This window comes from Chenopodium album, chromosome 25 (genome assembly GCF_948465745.1).
Source record: "Chenopodium album chromosome 25, dcCheAlbu1.1, whole genome shotgun sequence".
NCBI lineage: Eukaryota > Viridiplantae > Streptophyta > Magnoliopsida > Caryophyllales > Amaranthaceae > Chenopodium > Chenopodium album.
In genome coordinates this window covers 19,369,171-19,392,598 of record NC_137858.1, presented here as the reverse complement: position 1 = coordinate 19,392,598, position 23,428 = coordinate 19,369,171, and the positions used below count along the sequence as shown (strand labels likewise).

Below are 23,428 nucleotides of genomic sequence, written 5' to 3'. Positions count from 1 at the left end.
TTGACGTCCATTTTCTGCTACTTTGGGCATTTCATGTTTCTACTTATCAATAATGCTGTTATAGTATCTCTAGTAGTTTTTATATGCAGAAACTGAAGCTTGGGACTGATTTGTACAAGTTTTGATTGCACTCTTGCTAGGCCATTATTTCATATACTAGGTTAAAATCCCGTGCAATGCACGGTTTACAATATATAAAGTATATAAAAGATATACATAAATATTTCATTTGGATATATGGAATATGATTGTTAAACTGGAAAAAAAAAAATTCATAAGGTATAATAGTTGACTTAAAGATTTTGCAAAAAAAAAAAAAGAAAAAAAAAGCGAAAAAGCGGGAAATGTTTTTACAAGGTTACGACAAGTGTCATGGAAGGATTTGCTTTTAGTAGGTTAATAGATTGCTGAGTAATCTTATTTGTCTGTTTTTAATAAAGGCTTCACCTTATTATAGAATTTATAAATTAAAAATAATTAGACATAGGGATTCTTCTGTTTCAATTATCAGTAAAAATGTATTTGTCTAATCCCGAGTGATTACTAAATTAATTATGCTATATATAATAAGCTTTCTTTAGCAAAATTTTCATAGTTGATACTTTTAATCAGGTAGAATGAAAGGAAATAATTTAAACATCACTTATTAAACTAAAGAAATTGTATTTAAGTGTGTATACTTGTATTGTTGCCAGTATTTTTAAAGGTGGAAAGAATTGCAGCTTTATTTTTCTTTTTTTTAAATGTTGTGCACTGTGAGCACTGGATGGTATATCACCAATGTTTTCTCTTAGTCTTGTCCTCTCACTCTCTCAGATTAATGTGTGTGAAAATCCTTTTGAGTATGATGTTACCAGCTGCCTTTTTATCTATGTTAATGAATGGTGCTTTATTTTGCTGATGGCTGGAAGCCTGTAAGCCTTGGTGGGTATGGAAACGTGAGACCAATATTTGGGGATCGCAAGGGGCTTTGGTATGCTCCTTAGACGCTATGTACTTTGGAAGGTCCCTCTGTCTCATTTTTTACATCAAGTGTGTTATCCTGGATTATTCGCAAGAAAGTAGGTGTGGCAGGCATTGCAGATAAATTAAGGGAAAATCGTTTGCGTTGGTTTGGACATGTAAGACGAAGACCCGAGGGTGCACCGGTGCGAAGAGTGGAAGAGTGGGTGTAATACCCGTATTTTTATACGTATTTTAAAAGGGTAAAGTGAGTATTTAAAGGAAAGGAATTTTTAGAGTGTTACAAAGTGGTATCTGGAAGCTTTGGTTGAGATTTTAAAATTACCACTAACCCGAAAACTTTTTTTTTTATTATGATTTAAACTTGGCCAAGTGCTAATTTAATTATACAATGTTAATTTCATTCTGATTATTTTATTTTATTTTATTTATTTATTTTTTTAGGAGGGGCCGAAATTTTTTTTATTATTTATTTTATTTTTATTTTTGGTCCGAATTTTTTTAAGACACTCGAATTTTTTTTTAAGTGTCCGAAAATTTTTAGGGCCGAAATTTTGGCCTTCTTCCCAATAATTTTGAAAATTTTTTTAGCAGGGTAAAAATATTTTTAGTTTGTTAATTTTGCAGGGAGCAAGGATTGAGGTAAGAATTATGTGTTAAAAGCTTATATTAACATGTTGGTGAGCTTGGGTAGGAAGGAAAATGACATATTGACTAGAATTTAATTTCTTCCATGTGTGCATAATTTTATTTTGGGTGTTCAAGCATGTTGTATGACTAAATGTTTGTTGATGAAAGCATGCAATATGTGTATTATTTTATGTACTTCTTCAAAATTGTATGATTGAACACCGAACTTATTTTCTTGCAAGAACTGTAGTATTTATTTTATTTCTTTAGGAAGGGAATTCTTTTCTAAGCCTTTTCCTCTACAGGATGCCTAACTTTCCTAGCAAATACAAACAAATGAGATCACTTGTAAAGAAAAATGATAAACACCCCTATGACTTTGTAGAAAAGATCAGATACTTTTGTTATGTCCTGAGAGACAGAATTTCCCCTGATCGTATTTCAGCTATGATTGTCCATTGTCTTCCAGAGGAACCTCCTTACATTGCTGTCAAAGAGAGATTTTCTGATTTTTACCTTCCGGGAGACATCCCAAATTATTATAAGTACAAAAACTATTATGGCCAGTGGTATCCATATGCTTTCTTGACTAATTATATCGTAAAAGTGGAAAAAGCTCATTACCAACGTTTAAATCTTCCCTACCCTGACTACTACTATGATAATCCAGTAGGGAACAATCCTCCTCCTAATCAACAGCCAGAAAGTTTTTCTTCTACTTCATCAGGGGTAATCAAGCAGAAAATGGAGAACAACAAGAAGGATATAGTTCACTTATGGAGATTTCTGATCCTAATCCACCTCCAACTCCAATTATAATAGACATTTCGTCGGATGAGGAGGAAGAAAGGGAGTTTATACAAGTGGAACCTAAAACTGAGTCACCCGAACCAATGGAGGATTTAAATGATTCTGACTTCGATCATTCAAGCTACAAACAATCCACTAACAAAAGGGAGAATATTCGAAAGGATTAGACTACTATAATTTCTATTCATTAGGAACTCTTAGTTTATTTCGCAGTTTAAGTAATAAGTGTGAACTTATGAACATTCATAAGTGATTAAACTCATTTGTATTTCAGTATTCATTCTTTCTTTATAATAAAATTCCACTTTCTTCCTTTACAACTTTCTATCAATTTGATTCATTACGATCACAACGAATAATTCCATTTCTAAATTATTTCAACTTGTATGGCCACCTCAAATCTACAAACCTTAATTCAATTAAATCTAATTCTAGTTTCAAACTTTGAGGGTTCATGGGAATTATTTTTATTTATTTATGTGATGCTTTATTAAATGTATGGTTGGTTAGCAATTAATAATTAATTGATAAAGCTATGAATTTTGAGACTTTTAGTACTTACACCTCAAAATTTACTAGCTTCAAATTTATTGTGTGAGTTTTAAGGGTATTAAGCATAGACGAGTGAATGCCTTGGGAGCTAACCTAAACCATATTTAATTGAGGAGACGAAAAATGGCAGGGGGAAGCAGCAGTACTAACACTGGAGGAAATTAACTTAGTGAGGTAATTGGCAGCAGTTGCCCACAAACTGGCAAGAAACTCAACTGGTAATGGGGATGCTAAGGAGGAGCTTTTTAAGAAGGTAGCACGGAGTAAGCCACCAACCTATCAAGGCAAGGGGAGCCTGACCTTACCATATTGGAAAATTGATTGAGGAAGTTTGAAAAGCTGTTTGGAGCTGTGGGATGCCCTGAAAACTCAAAGGTGAGTTGTGCTACTTACTATCTGAGGGGTGAAGCTGATCTTTGGTGGCAACAAATTGAGACTACCATTAGACACTGCCTGGGTTCAATTGGGCTAAGTTCCAAGAGAAGGTGAGGGACAAGTTTTACCCTAGCTTTTTGCAAAAGCAGAAAGCCGAGGAATTCTCGAACCTCAAGATGTGAGAAGTTCCTTAGGTTTAGCAGGGTATTATTAGCAGAAACCCTAGAAATTCCTTTCCTTTAAATAATCACTTTACCCTTTTAAAATACGCTTTAGAAATATCTAAGACATTACCGCCACCGTGAAAACGGCTAAGGCAACCATCAAAGATACACAGCGGAAGACTTAATAATTAAAACCATTAAAACAAGTCAACTCAAAAGTCAACCAAACGAAAGTAAAGTTTAAAATCAACAAACAAAGTTAAATAAAGTCAACTACAACTTGGAACCATTGAAGGCCCTTATTCAAAACCGTTCCAAACCAAGCCTTTACATTAGTCCACAAAATAAATATCATTAATAAACAAAACATAAAACACATCGTAATCTATTGGAAACTAGCATGATTCTCTCTTCACTCATACCCCGCCATGAAAAGTGTATCTCTACTTGTCCCCACTACTCTCCATTAAAAATGGGCCATCATAGGGCTAAGATAAAGACATGGCCAAACACACACAATCAGCATAGCTTTGTACATAAGCGTAATTAAACACACTAACATGCTTTCACCTATCAACACACACACTTACCTCAAGCACCTGTTTGCAAGCACTCACAACAATCAACAAGACACTATAACTAGATATTAAATAATTCATTTAGCGTTGATTACGCATCGAATGAGTTTCCAACTCTACCTCCCCCAATAAATTGAGGTTAACTGACACGGGAGCTAGCCGTGCCAGCGACAAAAACACACATAGTTGGCGGAATTCCAGCGCATAATAATAATAATATAAAGGAATGTACAACATCATGTACTCCGTTAGAAGTTATGATCAAATACAAAGTCACATAACTCCCCCATATGTTCATACTCAAGGTATATACGTTCCAAGAGTTTTGGTGTGTAATCTCTTTCACTTTACGTTATCTACATATTATTAGACTTTGTGATGACTCTCAAAGCATAATAAATCAATCAACGATAATTATTCAATCAATCAAACATGCCATTTAATTCTTGAATATTTAGTGGCCACATAATATTTAATGTTGAACCCTTTTTAATTCTACCTCAGTGTCAAAGACACCTTAAACGCATAAAACGCCAAAAATTCTATCCCTCGGTGTAAAAAAAAAACCTTAAGTGCACAAAGGCACCAACATACAATTTATTCCTTGTGTACATAGACACTTGTATAGCTCCTTCCTTATGCTTAAAGCATCAATAAAACTTATATGAATTATAATAAAATTCCTTTTCAATATTCCCAACCAAATTAAACAATTAGTTTAATCAATCATGCATTCTAACATGCCATAAATAAAAGTGTAGTCCATATAATCATGCCAAATATATAATTTTCCAATCCATAAACCATCTCAAATAATTCATGTTTCACAATTCAATCACCAACACCAATAATCCACAATTCCATACATAAACCTTAGCATGATACTACTTGTAATTGATTGAAATCAAGCCTAGCATGATTCCACATCATCAAAATATGCGAAGTACGTGAACGTACCTTGAATACGATCTTAAAATCACCACGGCTAGTTAAAAATTGCTTACTTAAAAGTCTCCTACACATTAAAATTATAATAGAGCATTAAAATCTACTCTAAACAAATTTCCAGCAATATATAGTATTGTAAAACCCCTTATAATTTAATTAAAGTAAGCTGAAATTATGTTTAAAACACCATAATTAAGTCCCAATTAATGGGTAATTAAAATTCCTTCAAGAACATAATATTAAGTGTTCTATATAAAATTCCAGCACTTTATTTCAATTAAAACTTGCTGTAATTTAGCCTTTAAACACTTTAAATTGAAGATCTAAACATTAATACATCATATACTTCCAATAATTCATGAATCGAGAACCTAGGGTTTCAAAAATTGGGGCTTTTTAATTAAAACCAAATTTGAAAATTAGTTAACATAATTACTACAATCAAACATCAAAATTAAATCCCAAAACTCATAAATTACAATTAGATCTAAGCATAGATTAAATTAAAATTAACATAATTCCATCTCGAGGTTCGAGAATTCCTCGGCTTTTTGCTTTTGTAAAAAGCTAGGGTAAAACTTGTCCCTCACCTTCTCTTGGAACTTAGCCCAATTGAACCCATGTAGTGCTCTAATGGTAGTCTCATTTTGTTGCCACCAAAGATCAGCTTCACCCCTCACATAATAAGTAGCACAACTCATCTTTGAGTTTTCAGGGCATCCCACAGATCCAAACAGCTTTTCAAACTCCCTCAACCAATTTTCCAATATGGTACGGTCAGGCTCCCCTTGCCTTGATAGGTTGGTGGCTTACTCTGTGCTACTCGAGCATTACCAGATGAGTTTCTTGCTACTGCCAATTGCCTCACTACCTCACTAAGTTAATTTCCTCTGGTGTTAGTACTGTTTCCCCCGCCATTTTTCTTCTCCTGAATTAAAAAAATCAGGTTCCAAATTAAATATGGTTTAGGTTAGCTCCCTAGGCATTCACTCGTCTATGCTTAATACCCTTAAAACCCACACAATAAATTTGAAGCTAGTAAATTTTGAGGTGTAAGTACTGAAGGTCTCAAAATTCATAGCTTTATCAATTAATTATATTAATTGATTGCTAACCAACCATACATTTAATTTAGCATCACATGAATAAATTTAAATAATTCCCATGAACCCTCAAAGTTTGAAACTAGAATTAGATTTAATTGGAGTAAGGTTTGTAGATTTGAGGTGGCCATACAAGTTGAAATAATTTGGAAATGGAATTATTTGTTGTGATCGTAATGAATCAAATTGATAGAAAGTAGTAAAGGAAGAAAGTGGAATTTTATTGATATAAAGAAAGAATGAATACTGAAATATAAATGAGTTTAATCACTTATCAATGTTCATTCATAAGTTCACTGAATCCTTGTGACATACCACTTATTACTTAAAATGCAAATAATGAAAATGCTGAAATAAACTGTGAGTTCCTAATGAATAGAAATTATAGTAGTCTAATCCTTTCGAACATTGTCCCTTTTGTCAGTGGATTGTTTGTAGCTTGAATGATCGAAATCAGAATCATTTGAATCCTCCATTGGTTCGGGTGACTCAGGTTCAAGTTTTACTTGTATAAACTCCCCTTCTTCCTCCTCATCTGACGAAATGTCTATTATAATTGGAGTTGGAAGTGGATTAGGATCAGAAATTTCCATAAGTGAACTATCTCCTTCTTGTTGTTCTCCATTTTCTGCTTGATTACCCCTGATGAAGTAGAAGAAGAACTTTCTGGCTGTTGATTAGGAGGAGGGTTGTTCCCTACTGGATTATCATAGTAGTAGTCAGGGTAGGGAAGATTTAAACGTCGGTAATGAGCTTTTTCCACTTTTACGATATAATTAGTCAAGGATACCACTGGCCATAATAATTTTTGTATTTATAATAATTTGGGATGTCTTCTGGAAGGCAAAAATCAGAATATCTCTTTTTGACAGCAATGTAAGGAGGTTCCTTTGGAAGACAATGGACAATCATAGCTGAAATACGATCAGGGGTGTCATAAATCCTGTCTCTCGGGACATTGCTTATGTAGGAACAAAAGTATATGATCTTTTCTACAAAGTCATAGGGGTGTTCATCATTTTTCTTTACAAGTGATCCAATTTGTGTATATTTGCTAGGAAAGTTAGGCATCCTGTAAAGGAAAAGGCTTAGAAAAGAATTCCTTTCCCAAAGAAATAAAATAAATACTACAGTTCTTGCAAGAAATAAAGTTCGATGATCAATCATACAATTTTGAAGAATCACATAAAATAATACTACCTCCGTTACATATTAGTTGCAACTTTCACCTTGACACGGATTCTAAGACAAAATTTCATAATAATAGATTAGTGAATAAAGGAATAGTTAATTAAGCACGGTAGGAGAGAGAAAGTGAAGGTAATTAATAAATTACCCACCACCATCAACAACACCCACTCCACCACCGTCGTCCAACAGCATTCACCCCACCACCGTCGGCCAGCAGCAGCCACCCCACCACCGTTTGCTAGCAGCAGCCACTAGCATTCCCGAACAACCCTTAAACCACCACCGCAGCCTAAACAACCTTAAAACCAACCCAAAATCACCCACAATCAACCCAGACGACGACACCGAAACCACCACCGCAGCCCAAACAACCCCAAAAACCACCCGCGCAGCCCAATCGGCCCTAAGATCACCACCTCTCAACCCAAACGACATCAAAACCACCCCTTCTCAATTCTAACCACACCAAAACCAACTCCGCTCAGCCGAACCACCCCAAAACCACCAACACTCGCCATAAACCAACCCAAAACAGCCACCCTCATTCAGCCCCAAAATCACCCTCACTCACCCTAAACCAACCCAAAACTACCCTTACCCACCTTGAACCACACCAAAACCACCCCAAATTAGCCCATTCACCCCTCAAACCATTAGATCTAAACAATTAAAAAAAGATGAGAGAGAAAGGAACAGTAAGGGGCGACTTTGAGTATGGTGATGAGCAGCGATGAAGTTGACGATGGCGGTAGATGCAGCGGTGACGTTGAGAGTGGCGGTAGATGCTGCGGCAACGTTGACGGTGGTGGTTAGATGTGGCGGTGATAGCGACGTTGAGAGTTGAGAATGGGGTGTTGGGTGTTCTGACAATTTTGTGGGAGTTACCCACTTGAAATCTTGAATGGATCTTTGGAATGGAATTGTTTTAATTTATATTATAAGTTAGATTATGAGTTTAATGAAATCTAATTTAGGTAGTTAATAGTGTTTATGAGTTTTTTAGTAAGGGTATTTTTGTACATTCATTTGAAAAAACTTACTAAAATAGGAAATAAATGGAAAGTTGCAACTAATGTGTAGCACCCCATTTTGGCAAAAGTTGCAACTAATATGTAACGGAGGTAGTACACATATTGCATGTCTTCATTAACAAACACTTAGTCATACAACATGCTTGAACACCCAAAATAAAATTATGCACACAAGGAAGAAATTAAATTCTAGCCTATATGCCCTTTTCCTTCCTACCCAAGCTCACCAACATGTTAATAAAAGCTTTTAATATATAATTCTTACCTCAATCCTTGCTCCCTGTAAAATTAACAAACTAAAAATATTTTTACCCTGCTAAAAAAATTTTCGAAATTATTGGGAAGAGGGCCAAAATTTCGGCCCTAAAAAAATTTTCGGACACTTAAAAAAAATTTCGTGAAGTGTATTCCTTTACTTTGGGTATAGCTGTCAAGAGTTGGCCTACACCCAAAACAGTATCTATTGAGAGAAGTTTCTTAGGTTTAGCAGGGTATTATAGGCGTTTTGTTAAGGATTTTTTTCCAAAATTGCTAAACCTATGACCACTCTAATGAAAAAGGAGAAGAAGTTTGAGTGGGACGATAAGTGTGAAGAGGCGTTCCAACTCTTGAAACACAAACTAATTACAGCACCAGTGCTTACACTACCGGATGATAGTGGACTGTGTGATGTATATAGTGATGCATCAAAGAACGGTTTGAAGTGCGTGCTTATGCAAAATGGAAGTGATTGCATATGCATTGAGAAGCTAAAGACACACGAAGTAAACTTTCCAATCCATGATTTGGAATTAGCGGCCATCATTTTTGCACTAAAAATTTGGCGCCATTATTTGTATGGAGTGAAATGTAGAATTTACACAGACCATAAGAGCTTAAAGTACATTTTTACCCAAAAGGACTTGAACTCTCGTCAAAGGAGGTGGTTTATTGTATACGACGGATTATGATTTAGACATACAATACCATGAAGGGAAAGCGAATGTGGTTGCGGATGCTCTAAGTCGTAAAACTAGTCATGGATTAAACTCGTTGGTAGTAGCTATTAGCTAAATGGCAAAATTGAATTTAGAAGTCGTAGAATGGGGAGTACCAGCAGGTAATCTTGTGAATCTAAGTGTCTAACCAACAATATTGGACGAGATTCGAGCAAACCAAGAGGGAGACGTGAAGTTGGATAGAATTCGCGAGAAAATTAAGCAAGGAAAAGCTATATACTTCAAAATTCACGAAGATGGGAGTTTGAGATACAAAGATCGATGGTGCGTACCACAGAAATGTGAGGAAGTGAAGCGAAAGTTGATGGAAGAAGGCCACAATACACCTTACTCAGTACACCCACGGGGAGACAAGCTATATAAGGATTTAAAGAAGATGTTTTGGTGGCCTAGAATGAAAAATGAGGTTGCTGAGTTTGTGGCAAAGTGTTTAACATGTCAGAAGGTAAAAATAGAGCACAAGAGGCCTCAAGGGACTGTTCAATCATTAGAAATCCCAGGATGGAAGTGGGATTGCATTTCAATGGATTTTGTGACTTGCCTTCCTAAATCAAAGAGTGGAAATGACACCATTTGGGTAGTGGTGGATAGACTAACAAAATCAACGGTGTTTATACCAATGAAGGAAACTTGGAAGATGGAGCAGCTTGTGAAAGCTTACATCAAACACGTTGTGAGGTTACATGGGGTTCCAAAAGATATTGTATTTGACAGAGGTTTCTCTCAAAATTCTGGAAAAGGGTGCAAGAAAATTTTGGTACAACACTTAAGATCAGTATAGCATTTCACCCTGCCACAGATGGGCAAACTGAAAGAACTATTCAAACCTTGGAAGACATGTTAAGAGCTTGTGTTATAGACTTCCAAGGAGGATGGGAGGATAGCTTGGATTTAATTGAATTCTCTTATAATAACAGTTACCATGCGGGCATTAGAATGGCTCCATTTGAGGCCTTGTATGGGAGGAAGTGTCGTAGTCAAATTTGTTGGAACGACATTAGTGAAACTATGATTTTTGGGCCTCAAATGATTGAAGATACAGTTAAACAAGTAAGGGAAATTCAAGCTAAAATCCAAGCAGCTCAAGATCGTCAAAAGAGCTATGGAGACTTAAAGCGAAGGGAAGAAGAGTTCGAAATTGGCAATAAGGTGTTGTTAAAAGTGTCACCAATGAAAGGAGTGATGAGATTTGGAAAGAAAGGAAAGCTTAGTCCAAAATACATTGGCCCATATGAAATACTACAAAGAATAGGCAAAGTAGCTTATAAGTTAGCCTTACCTATGGAGCTTAGTAAAGTACATGACGTATTTCATGTGTCCCAATTGAGAAGGTACATCCTCGATAAATCTCATGTGTTATAGCCCGAAACCATTGAGTTAGATCAAAGCTTAACTTATGAAGAGGTACTAGTAAAGTACGTAGTACACGCAACAAAAACGTTAAGATTGTGAAAGTACTTTGGTCTAACCAGGAATATGAGGAAGCCACTTGGGAGGCAGAGGATGAAATGAAAAAGAAATACCCAGAGTTGTTTCAGGTATGTAGAGTTACGGGGGCGTAACTCGTTTTCTTTAAGGGGTAAGAATGCGGTAGAATTTCGCGTTTTCTCCCTATATTTCAGTTATCTTCGTGCTTTTTGCACGAATTTCAACAAGTATTTTGAGTATTTGTGCTCTCAAAAAGACATAAAAGAGTGATAAAAAGTACAGCAATATTATATATAATAAAGAAAAAGGTTTGAATTTCGTTCCTCAAGTTTCGCGACGAAACTTTTTTAAGGGGGGTAGACTGTAATACCCCGTATTTTTATACATATTTTAAAAGGGTAAAGTGAGTATTTAAAGGAAAGGAATTTCTAGGGTGTTACAGTGGGACCATGGAGGGATTAAACGAGGGAGAGGGAGACCAAAAATGACTTGGTTGGAAGGAGTTCGGAAGGATATGAAGTGCATGGATTTACGCGAGGATGAAGTTTTGGATCGTAAGGGATGGAAGAGAAAGATTTATGTTGATGACTACATGGAATAATCTAATTTGGTTCATGTTAACCGACCCCACTTTTGGGATTAAGACTTTGATTGATTGATTGTGGTATTCTAGATTAGAATCCTTTCCTGTCTTGGCGTAGAATTTCTAGAAATACATCCTAGAGCTGCTTTGGATAAGTACATTTTGATTTTGAAGAATTTATTTTGGAATAATTCATGTATTGGACAGATGTGACTCATTTATTATCTTCTCCACATTATAATATAGAGTTGGTGGATTAAGGTCTAAATGGAGATATATGCTTGTTTTATTTTAAATCTTGCAAAGCAAAAGCTTCCCCAGTTTCCTTAGTCCTAGGACCTTGAAAGAAGACCTTTGACTTTGTTAGTGCTTGTTTAATTTAAGTAGCCTTTTCATCCATAGCTCCTAATAAGGATCATTACCTTGAAGTTAGGGATTTGACACTAATCGGTTTTGACTTCAATTTCTAAAAGCATATCTTTTGACTGCTTTTGTTAAAAGGGATATTTAGTGTCTAAAGCAAATTGCTGGTATATGTTCATTGGCTTTTGAACATATATCTTAAAGATGAAACAATTAATATAGATACATGTCCTTGTCAAACACTTCCTCTGTTTCATATTCGCTGCACTTTTTTTTTTTAGGCACATGTGCTATTGCATTATTTCAAACATCAATATCTTCGATTATCAATAGGCAAAATAATACTAGTAAAAAAAGTTGATGTTTAGAAAACGTACATTGAGACGAATTTAACAAGACCCCATATGACTTTTTATTTTTGTTTTTTTCCCCTATGGCATGTTCTTTTTGGTTTCCATTAACTATGGTATGAATTAAGTTTAACAAGTTGTCATACAATTGTCATTTCCTTGCAGCTGTTGCAGTGGTCTTTTGATTCAAAGTACATGGTTAGAGGTTTGGTTCTTGATAAAAAGAGAGGCAATATTTTGAAGGTAAATTGCATTAGAATGGGTTTAATACGTTGTGTTGCACATTGAAGTGGTATATGACCTTACTGTTTTACAGATGGATCGACATAAATACGTGAAAGTAGCATATCATGGCTTTAGAGAGATGTCTAAAGAAGAAAAAGTTGAAACTTATGGGAATACTTTGACAAGAGATTCCTTTGATGAGCCTGACTACGCCCTCATCGACACACTCTTTTCCTTAGCAGAGACCTACTTATTTGCACAGCTAGTTGACTTCAAGGACAGAAATCCTGGAAGAGTCCCAGCAGGAGCTGAGTAAGTAAAGTTACGGACATTTTTAGTTGTGTGTGCTCGATTCTGGACCTGGTGTTGAGAAAGAATTTATGAATCTTTCACTTTTTATTTATTAGCTGCTTGCTATCATATAAAATGTTTCTGGACATTGTCTGCAGTTACGCTCGTATGTACAAGGATGTTAGAGCTGCTGTTGATCTGTGTCATCGTGATGGGACCTTAAAGCAGATGGTTGCCAAAGATCCTCAAAGGTTATATACCGTCTTATTTTTTTCTATATGTTGAAGTTGCTGAAAGGATCCATCTCAGCTCCAAAATTTTTACTCCTGTAATATATGGTATTAGTAGGATTTATGATTTTTTCTGCCTGACCTTTCTTATCTTGTATGCTAATTCTATTTGCTTTTGACTGTGTCGAGCAAACTGAAATATATTTGCTGCAATGAATTGTTGATTTGTACCTATACGAGTGATCTTAGGGGTTTCAGGAGAGGAGGGGGGATGGTGGGGCTGTATGTGAATAGTCTGGCATTTTGTGTTTTTGTCATTATTGTAGAATACTTGTTTCTACCTTGTCATTGCAAGGTAGTGAAGCTGCAAGTGCTTTGTGAAATTGATGGGAACACACAGGTTTCCTGAGAATCTAGTCAGCTTCTTATAAGGAAATTCATTCCCGAAAAGAAACTGTCTCCATTGAGGCTTATGTCAGCAGGAACTTAGAATTTTTTCAAAAAGAGCAAATCTTAACTAAGCGTTATTGATGTACTATGGAAAATTTTGTTCATTCTATGCTTTATGTCCAAATTAGGCCTTAAGCTCTTGAAGAACAAGAATCTTATATCAATATCTGTACGTATTATGTGCATGCTCTCAAATTTGTTTATTTAATGCAAAAAAAATTCAGATAAGTTGAAACATTTGAAACTTTTAAAAAAACCTAGGTCCTGTATAGTATTACTGCAGTTTTTAGTTTTTTGTTTTTAAAGTCATATGATATATCATATAAAAAATCTAAAATTCGTCTAAGTTTTTGAAATCATGGCAATTAATAAGACAGACAACATATAGTGAAAACCAATTTTTCTAGTTTCATGTTTTTGGTTTTTTGTGTTTGTTTTTTTTTTGTTTTTTTTTTTTTATATATAAAAAAAATAGAACGATAACAAACAAGCCTAGGTAGTTTCAAATAAATTAAAAAGTGTCAATATCAATTTTTTTAATATTTTTCTAGTAAGATGCTCCTTTGGTTCTACATTATTTTGTATAGTACCTGTATTAAGGATTGAATTTTTAGATATGCTCAATGCTTTATGATAAAGTATCTCCTTGCATGGACCGATTACGGCATATTGTGCATGCTCTTAATGTCTCTTATCGAGATCATCCACAGATGCATTTATGGTAGCCGAGAGGCATTAGGGTTGAAAAAGTTGTGGTTGGTATTGTTGGTAGAAATAGATGTCTAGAATTTTTTTGGCCCGAGCATCTGATTGGGATTGTGTGGGAACTTATCTGATTCATGGTTCCATTCTATGGAGCTTTTTGTTAAAATTTGTGGGTGTTTCCTGGCATAGGATGATCAACGAGATTTGCATGGTTAGGGACTCCTAGCCCTTCCATTGCTCCGCCGATGTCTTTTTTTTTGGAGAGTCAGGTGGTGCCTCTTTACGTGAAGCCCCCTTCCCCCACTTTTTTTTTTTTTTTTTTTTTTTTTTTTTTTTTTTTTTTTTTTTTTTTTTTTTGAGACAAGAGTAATTGGGAAATTTGAATCCTTGGGGGATAGTAGGAATCTAGCTAGCGGGGGTCCTTTGGAAAAGCAAAGGTGATTAGGGGAAAATAAATTTAAAAAATAACCCAACGAAACACCTTGTTACTAAAACAAAGTTATTAATTACCTTTTTCTAACCTGAAACTTGTGTACGGAACCCCTAATGGTGCTTTAATAATCTTGTATCCTAGGCTCTGCTTCACCTTGAAGATTTTTAATAGAGAAAGAAAATCAACCTTGTGAGAGGGTATCTGTATAAATGTAGGCTGTGGAAGTTACTTTTTTGCAGAAACCTCTATGTTTTGTCAGTGTTATATTTTATATTTTATTATGTAATTATTGCAGCTTAGTGTTTTACACATGCCTTTAAAAATAAATCAAACTGTGATTGCCTTTCTATGGACTTGTTCTGAGTAATTTGCTGCTGCCACTTGTGTATCAGGTACATTATTGATGATACCTCAATCGTACCGATGCTGGAAATGCTTAGAGATTCAGGTCGTTCAACCTTTTTGGTGACAAATAGGTAATAGTTCCTATCATTAATAGATTATAAAGTTAATAAGCTTGTCAGAATAATAAAATACTGAGGTCTTGAAGCTATTATCAATGTCCTAATTGTTAAGGAAATGTGGATTATGTCATGGCTATATGCTGGATAGCATGGAAACAGAAATGCAGATGTGGAATGTTAAAGATAGTTGGATATGTAAAAATAGTACTTCCTCCGTTTTCTTTTAGATGCAACACACACTTTTTCACGGTATTTAAGAGGGTTTGCATGAGATTATACACTTTAAAATGGGATGAGTGGTTGTTAGGAGTGTAATTTAGTGGGCCATGTGCTTTAAATAAGGGAAATAATATAGTTTTTCCCTAAAGTAACTTTCCTTTTATAGTGTGTTGCAAGTATTGTGACATTTCCTTTTTAGGGAAGTGTTGCGAGTAAAAGAAAACAGAGGAAGTATATTTTTTTCGTTTTTCTGCATCATCTGATCACCTTGAAAAAGTTATTAAATATGAAATAAACTATTATATTTACCTGTAATTAGAGTTTGTTATTAGGAAAAAATAAAGCCCAATCCTCCTTTTTGCTAGAGTATTCTAATACTTGTAATTCCCCCTCTGCTTCTTTTTTTTTTTTTTTTTTTTTTTTTTTTTTTTTTTTTTTTTTTTTTTTTTTTTTTTTTTTGTGTATCTCCATCATGTGTCCAATGTTTTGTTATCCTCTAGAGTATTCTATAACTCTTAATCATACCTTCTTTTGTTTGACCAACCTATGCCCTATGTTTTGTTTTTACTCTAAGCCTTCGTTTATTTTGATAGAAAGCATTTTCAATAAAAATGTTAATCAATCAATCAAAGCCTTAACCCCATAAGTGGGTCAGCTAACATGAACCAAATTTGATTATTCCGTGTTGTCATCGACATAACTCTTCCTCCTCCATCTCTTACAGTCCAATGCTTCATCCTCATGCAAATCCATATACCTCATATCCTTCCTAAATCCTTCCTTAAGTCATTTTCGGTCTCCCTCTTCCTCATTTATGCCTTCCATGGTCCCACTTTTCTGATCGGTGCACCCTCGGGTCTCCGTCTTACATGCCCAAACCAACGCAGACGGTTTTCTCTTAGTTTATCTGCAATGCCTGCCACACCTACTTTCTTTTACAAGGAAACTTAATTGTGAAACTAGTGTTCCTTTGTTTCCTTACAAGAAATTTTAGAGGGAAAAAAGTATAGGAGTTTGAGGGAGGAGATGGATGGAAGGATAGAAATGATGTTAGGACTTAGGTAGTAAGAAGGAAATTGTGGTATTACTTAAAATAACAAAAGGTTTTCCACTCTTGGAAATCTATTTTCCACCTTTGGGAAAATTATTTTCTGCCATTACAAACCAAACAATAAAAAATGGTTAATCATTTTTTTAGAATATGTTTTTCATCAAAATACATGTGGCCTAAAACTTTTACTTTCTCTTATTGTAGAATATATGTTTTGTCTTTGTTGTAAAGATCTCGTTAGTGCTGCTGAAGCCAAGCCCTCACACATCACAAACCATTGTCATAAAGCCATAGGCCATTGTTGTTTTTATTGTTTTCCGGCAATATTTTTATTATAGGATGAGCCGTGTATACAGAAGAGATAATGGGAGTACTGGAAGAGAGAGGTAGGCTTCTTTGACGCCTGTTTAGCATAATTTAATACTACGTAGGATTTTCTCCATAGACAACTTTCCTTTTTTTTTTTTCTCCCCTGTTTCCAGCAAATTTGTATTAAAACACCTTTGGTGATTTGAGACACCTCACAAATGTCAACCAACATGTTTCCAATAGTTCTTTACATTTTCAACTGTGGATAATTTGCTTCATAGGCGCTATCTTACAGCTCAATTTTTATAATGCTACCCCAAGCCATTCTTGGCTTCGTAGGCTATCTGAAATCGTTGTTGCTCCTCTATTTTTTGAGTGATATTTGTTTGTCATGTTTTGCCAGAACTTCTAATTCTGTGATGTAATGCAATTAGGCTTCCTATCCAACTGCCCTCATTATTTTATATTTGTAAGCTGGATGAGATGGTTTTACAACAAATTTCATTAGGCACTCAATTGGTCATAGTGATCCCAATGAAAAGTGTGGTTAACCCTATGAATTTAAGGAACACAAATCAATTTGGGACTAGGAAAAGTGTAACTAAGAAAATACCTGCAATGCATGATATGATGCATACGTTGTATATTAGTCCTCTGAATCTATTAACGTACAGATCATATCATTCCCTTTCTTCCAAGTAAAAAGTTAAAAAATTGGAGGAAACCTGTTATGCGGTATGTTAAGTCACTTGTTCAGTTTTCATGACATTTGTTTGTTACTTTTTCCAGTTTGTGGGACTACACGAATGTAGTGATGAATTTTCTCTGCCGGAAAGGAACTGGAAATGGAACTGCACCTCTCAGTTTTGATTGGCTAAAGTATTTTGATGTCATTATTACTGGCAGGTTATTTATAAATTCTTCTCAATATTTTCTTCATATTTTCCGTTGCCTTCAAAATGAGTATGGATCGTTGTTTTGTTATTATGCAATTGAGCAAAATTATGCACTATGCTCTTCTACTGTTTGAAGGGTAGCTATTTTTAACCCATGCATCATGTTTTATTTGTTAAGAGAACTCTTTTTTTTAAAAAAAAAAAAAAAAAAAAAAATTCATGTAACTTCATAAAATGACCATACCATATTAATATATTATTTAATAATATTTGAAATTTCAAAAATTATTCAATTTTTTAATCTGTGCTTAGATATTTGTGATACTAAATTATTAAATAGGAAGCTAATGGATTTAAGTATGAAATTGGAAGGTGAACGGATATGATAACAATTTGAGTTGAAGAGGTATGATAACTATCAAAGCTAAAGAGGTATAATAACAATCCATGTTAAAGCGTTATGAAAGTAGAAGATGAAGGGGTATGCAAATTTGTAATTGAAAAGCAAATAGGAGACACATAATGTGGCACTTTAGATTTCTTTCAAGTTTTTTGTTTTGGGTTGGTATGCTCCTCTCAGATATCTATTTTGGGTTGGTACAATTTTTTACCTGTTTAGCAGGTTCCAAGTCATTTGGGACTGTTTGAAATTAATAGGGTATAAAGTTGGGATTATTAAAAAAATATCAAAATTTGGGATTATTTTGAACGAACGGGACAAAGTTCGGATTATTTTTGGCAATTTTAAACAAATATATGTATTATTTTACTTTTTATTATTATTGTAGACTTCTTCCTTCCTATATATTAGCAATTGTGGAGGAATCAATCTATAACTATATATTTGGAGTTTTTACCCTCCCAAATTCCTTTAGAGTCTCGTCCAAAACCTCACAAGTCTCTCTCTCTCTCTCTCTCTCTCTCTCTCTCTCTCTCTCTCTCTCATGCTCACTGTGCATTGCTTTATCATTAATTATACTATTATTATTTGTGCGTTGGAAAACTCACTCTCGTGCTTAATTGTTGTGTAACGTTTCCAATCACTTCGTTAAGGAAAACTTTTATTTCCTTCAATCAAAAATGCAATTGAACATAAATCTGTCATCCAGTTGAGAATTTCAGCAAGAGGAACTTTTACAATTTTCTGATTTTGGGTTTTGCAAAAAATAAGTATGATGTAATCATGGTAGAGTGGGAAATGCATGTACCATGAAGAGAGAGGAGGAGCATTTACAATTTAATATAAGGAAAATGGAGGAAACTGGAAACTTTATCAAATGGTAAAACTAAAAATAATGAAGCTAAGTCATTTTGCTTATATGCAAAACATGTATAAGTACTTGTGTTTATATCCAACCTCATCACATTTTGTCCAAGTGCTCTATAACTAACAAAGTATTCAAAAAATCATGCATCGCATAAGAGTGTTAACTAGTGAAAATATTAATGAAGGGTTAGATTTTCCATTTAATAATAAAAAAGAATATAGATTCCTCTTATAATATTGAGAAGATAAAAGTTTATATAACACATTTTGTGATAATGGAAAACATATACTTCCTCATTTCACTTTGAGTTGCAACACTTTGACTTTCACGTTTGCCGCTACACAATATTTTTCTTCTGTATCTTTAATCATAGATATGTAAAAAATAGATATTGTGAAAATATAAATCGAGACATATGTAAGTATCTAAGGAAATCCCACATCAATATATTTTTCCTATGTTACTCGAACTCTTCATTTTACCTAAAGTACCCGTGTCGGACCGTCGACCCTCGGACATGGGTATGACACTTGGACACTTCATTTTAGTTCAAAATAGTAGAATATTTTCACAAAATAGCCGAGCCGGACACTTGGACACATACCCGAGTTGGACATGGGTACTCGAGTCCGAGTAACATAGTATTTTTCACAACATATACATTAATAAATAAGTTAAAGTGTAAGAATGTAAATAGTGTAAATTTAGTGTTGCAACTAAAAGTGGATGGAAGATGTATTATCAATACTATATATTAAAAGGCGTTTCTAAACAAACTTAGGCGCCACATGGCACTTTGCTTATTTTCTTACCCCATATGTTTAAGCCATGTGGCAACTCTTTCATTTAAATCCGATTTTCATTCCATGTTTAAAAATATGGTTCTTATAAAATTTGATCCTACAACCCTAAGTTTAAACTATAAGGTGTTAGCCAGTAAGCTATTACCATATTACATGACATTTAATAAAAATCAAATATTAATAAAGATTTTATCATAGAAATATTGCAGTAAACTAGTTGTGCATTAAATACACTTTGGGATAGTGTATAATGTAATAATTGTGTGTATAATACGTAACTAATTAAAATATAAAGAAAAATAAGGTTATTTATGTCCCAAAAATATAAATAATTTCTCAGAAATATAGAAATCACATTGTTTCTTTCTTTATTGTATATATGTATTCCCTTTGTTTATCTTTGTTTTGTCACCGATCACAGTTTTTGAACTTATAGGTACCATTTATTTTACATTTTTATATTCAGATAAGAGTTTAGAGTAAGTAGGTAAGCAATTAAACAATTTAAATTTATTTAGCATAACAAATATTACTATATATTCAACATCACTTTGCTTTTTGCAAATATAAATATTCGAAAGCCTAAATCTTTACGTTTCACTTTATATATACTGAAGCAAAATACAATCATGTGAGATGATGTTTAATATCAAATGTCAATAGTTTTTACTAATACATAATTAAATCTATTGACGGTCAAAGATGTGCATGGGAGAGTATGCTCATTCCAAATGGAACTAATGAAAATTAAAATAAAATACTGCAGATAATATTAATAAAAGCAAGCATTCTTTAACTAATATTTACCTGAATTTTAACAATTGAATACCTCGTAATCTAAGAAAGGAACATACTCATTATTTTGGTTAATATACAAAAGTAGTTTTAGCTTACTTGAAATCTATTATTCCTATATTATTTGTTCTTTTCCATTTATATCAATAATTTGTTGTTTTGATATATAGTGCAAAGCCTGGCTTTTTCCATGAAGACAACCGGGCTAACCTTTTTGAGGTTGTGCCTGATTCTGGAATGCTACTAAATACTGACAATGGAACACCTATGACTCAAGTGAGAGCAAGAAGTTTTTTAGTTTAAGCTCTCTCTTTGTAGGTTTATTTACTCATATTTATATATTGTTTATCATTTGAAATAATACAGGTCGGAAGCACTGTGCTACAGCCAGCATCAAATGGACTGAACTATGCTTGCCGAGTTTTCCAGGTACCCTGTCAATTCCTCACGCTGATGTGCTGTGAGTTTTGACTACACATATGTGGTTTGTTTTGGGTCTAGGGTTTGCATGATTTATAGAATTAAGCTGTACTGATCAGTTAGCAATTTTGTTTACAGGGTGGTAGTGTCGGTCATCTCCATAAATTGCTCAATATTGAGTCAAGCTCCCAGGTGAAGTTTCGACAGATACCCAATCACATCAGTGCAGAATAATAATATCAATCCCTCTATAAATTACTTGCTATTCAATGTTTGAAATCTTATAATCCTAAAGTGTCCTAATCTAGTTGCATTAGTCAGAAGATTTTTTTTATATTTATTTTTAAATAATGTCATGGAAAATCAATTGTCTTTCTCTGCTTCTGTCATCTTCTTGAGTAAACTGAAAACTTCTGAAATCTGTGATGGTTCCACTCACCAAAGACTAGGCTATGTTCACCTGCCAGGCTGGTGATTGTCTCTCTGCACTCTGCATGTAATTGTTTAATACCTATTTTGGAAGCCTAAATGAAATTGTTTATAATATAGCAATCCTCCCAACATTTTGAAGTAGAAAATCAATCATCTTGAGTTTAATATACATAATATAAGTAATATATGCCTTCGGCCAGACTGACTTTTAATGGGTTTTGGACTTAACCCGAATGGAAATTGGAAATTTTATTTCTCGGACCGAAGACTGATTGGTTCTCTTCATTCCGGTCTGTTTCGGTCCATTTATCCACTTTGGACCGGCTTTTGAACACCCCTATCTTGACCCATAACCACATGACTGAATCACCCATACAACTTTCTATAGACCTTAGCATCTAAATAGCTACTCTTTAATTTGATCTCAGTATTACCCTACCATTCCTAACACAGAATCTTGCAAAGTAGCCCATTTCTAAGTTTATTTTTCTCAGTAGTGAGAAATATTGTTTCTCAGTAGTGAGAAATATTGCTGTCTATAATGATTACATGCGGACAATGCAAAAAATAGTAGGATTTGCTGCTTGGTTATTAGTCCTTCACACTTCCATCTTTTAATTTTATTAACACTGATTTTGGTTTGTATGGCGCTATAGTTGTGTAAGATCTTTTATGTTTTTGGTGTCAAGATTTAGTAAACTTTGTCTTCTGCAAATTTGTGGATTTTGGTGTGATCTGGCGTGTTGATTGTTTTTATCATTTAACAATTTTCTTACCTAAAAAGATTTTTATTTTTTCCTGAAGAGCATGTTTGGCAAAAGGTTGTGTTTACTGCCTAATGCAAATGGTTTCTTAATATGACATGATTAGATGTAACTCGTGTAAGCAAAGAAAATGTCGTGTTTAACTCTTAATTATCTATTGAATTTGTAGTAGGTTCTTTATGTTGGAGACCACATCTATGGTGACATATTGCGCAGTAAAAAGGTTCTGGGTAAGCAATATTTTACCCCTTAATGTTTTGATTTCCTCTTTTTTTTTTTTTCAAGAAGTGATGAATTTTCTCATTGTTGAATAATTGTCTTGCCCCTCCCTTCCCCCTTCCCTTCCCTGCCCAAACAAAGAAAGGGACAAATTGAATGAATGAGAGATTTGAAGCCTCTTTTCTGGCGTATATGTTTCTACATTGTTGTAAAAAACATCACTTCATAGTGAAGCTGGGAGAAGTTTTGACTGGGAATTTACAAATCTAGATGGCAATGAAGAATTTTTTTATTGTCCATTACATGTTTCTATCTTTAAAATCTCTTTCATTAGAGCTATAGGGGATGGGGTGTCTTATAAATTTAAAAGCTATACAGCTTTGTATCTCTGTTTCATCTATAGTAGGACAAGATTGAATTAAATTGAATTTTTTGGAAATGTTGCTGCATAATTTACTTTCAATAGATTTCGGAAAATCAGAAAATTCCATCTAATATGATACTTTAGTTTAATAATTTTATTGTTCTGCAGTGCTATTTTTCTCTCATTTATTCTTTCATTTCTTTGTCTTAATAGGGTGGAGAACTATGCTTGTTGTTCCCGAACTTGAGAGGGAAGTTGAGCTTCTCTGGCAACTGAGGGACTCTCGAAAGGTATGCAGCTAATTAACTTAATCCATTTGCTTTCCTATAGACATTTTAAAAAGTTCCATCAAGTTGCTATTTGTAAACTGTAATTAGTTTGATAGTTGTTGATTCAATTGGATCTTTGAAGCTGGGCTTAGTTAGTTTAACTTCCCATTGAGTTTTCTACAACTGTATATTTTTATTATTACTTCGTTTTTTTTTTCCCTATGTTGTAGTGATGTTTTGTGACTTTATTCATATAGTGAGGCTTAAGAGTGTTGCCAAATTACAATAAAAAACATGGGGATCTATATAAAACTATTTGTGTTGACAAGCACGTTGTTGAGATCAATGCTCAACAATGATTTGGCATCTTATGGAAGACAGTGCATTGATTCTGGTCCACTGTTATGTACTATCTCCAGTTCATTGGTTAAAAAGTGTGAGGTGCTCCAAAATGCAAAAGGATCCTGGACCCTAGGTGCAAGGTAAAATCTTGCTTCTTGTGGACACAAGGGGGATAATGTCTTTATTAATTTTTTTTTATTGTGAATTTAAATCAATATCAGGCCCCCAAATAAAGTACTATTGATACTTTAATGAAACAGTTACTAAAGGATATAAAAAGGAAAGCAGAAGGAAGGGGGAGGGGGCTTATTACCTATTAATCAGATACCACTGTAGGAGTGGAGACCTCACCTACCTAACCTATAGTAAGAGAAGAAGAGATAGCTATGTTTAAAGGCAGAAATCTGTGAAG

The 23,428-nt window shown here is 34.2% G+C and overlaps 1 protein-coding gene across 2 annotated transcripts in view; it reads left to right on the top strand.

Annotated features, from left to right (window-relative positions):
- Positions 1-23,428, top strand: part of LOC145614188 (uncharacterized) — a 34,067-nt gene that overhangs the window by 3,951 nt on the left and 6,688 nt on the right. For both annotated transcript variants that reach the window (XM_081669201.1, XM_081669200.1), the window contains exons 3-12: positions 12,233-12,310; positions 12,384-12,604; positions 12,742-12,834; positions 14,794-14,877; positions 17,234-17,350; positions 20,377-20,482; positions 20,573-20,635; positions 20,765-20,818; positions 21,995-22,052; positions 22,619-22,695. In XM_081669201.1, coding sequence (XP_081525327.1) covers positions 12,233-12,310; positions 12,384-12,604; positions 12,742-12,834; positions 14,794-14,877; positions 17,234-17,350; positions 20,377-20,482; positions 20,573-20,635; positions 20,765-20,818; positions 21,995-22,052; positions 22,619-22,695 — 951 coding nt within the window. The remainder of the gene's footprint in view (positions 1-12,232; positions 12,311-12,383; positions 12,605-12,741; positions 12,835-14,793; positions 14,878-17,233; positions 17,351-20,376; positions 20,483-20,572; positions 20,636-20,764; positions 20,819-21,994; positions 22,053-22,618; positions 22,696-23,428) is intronic.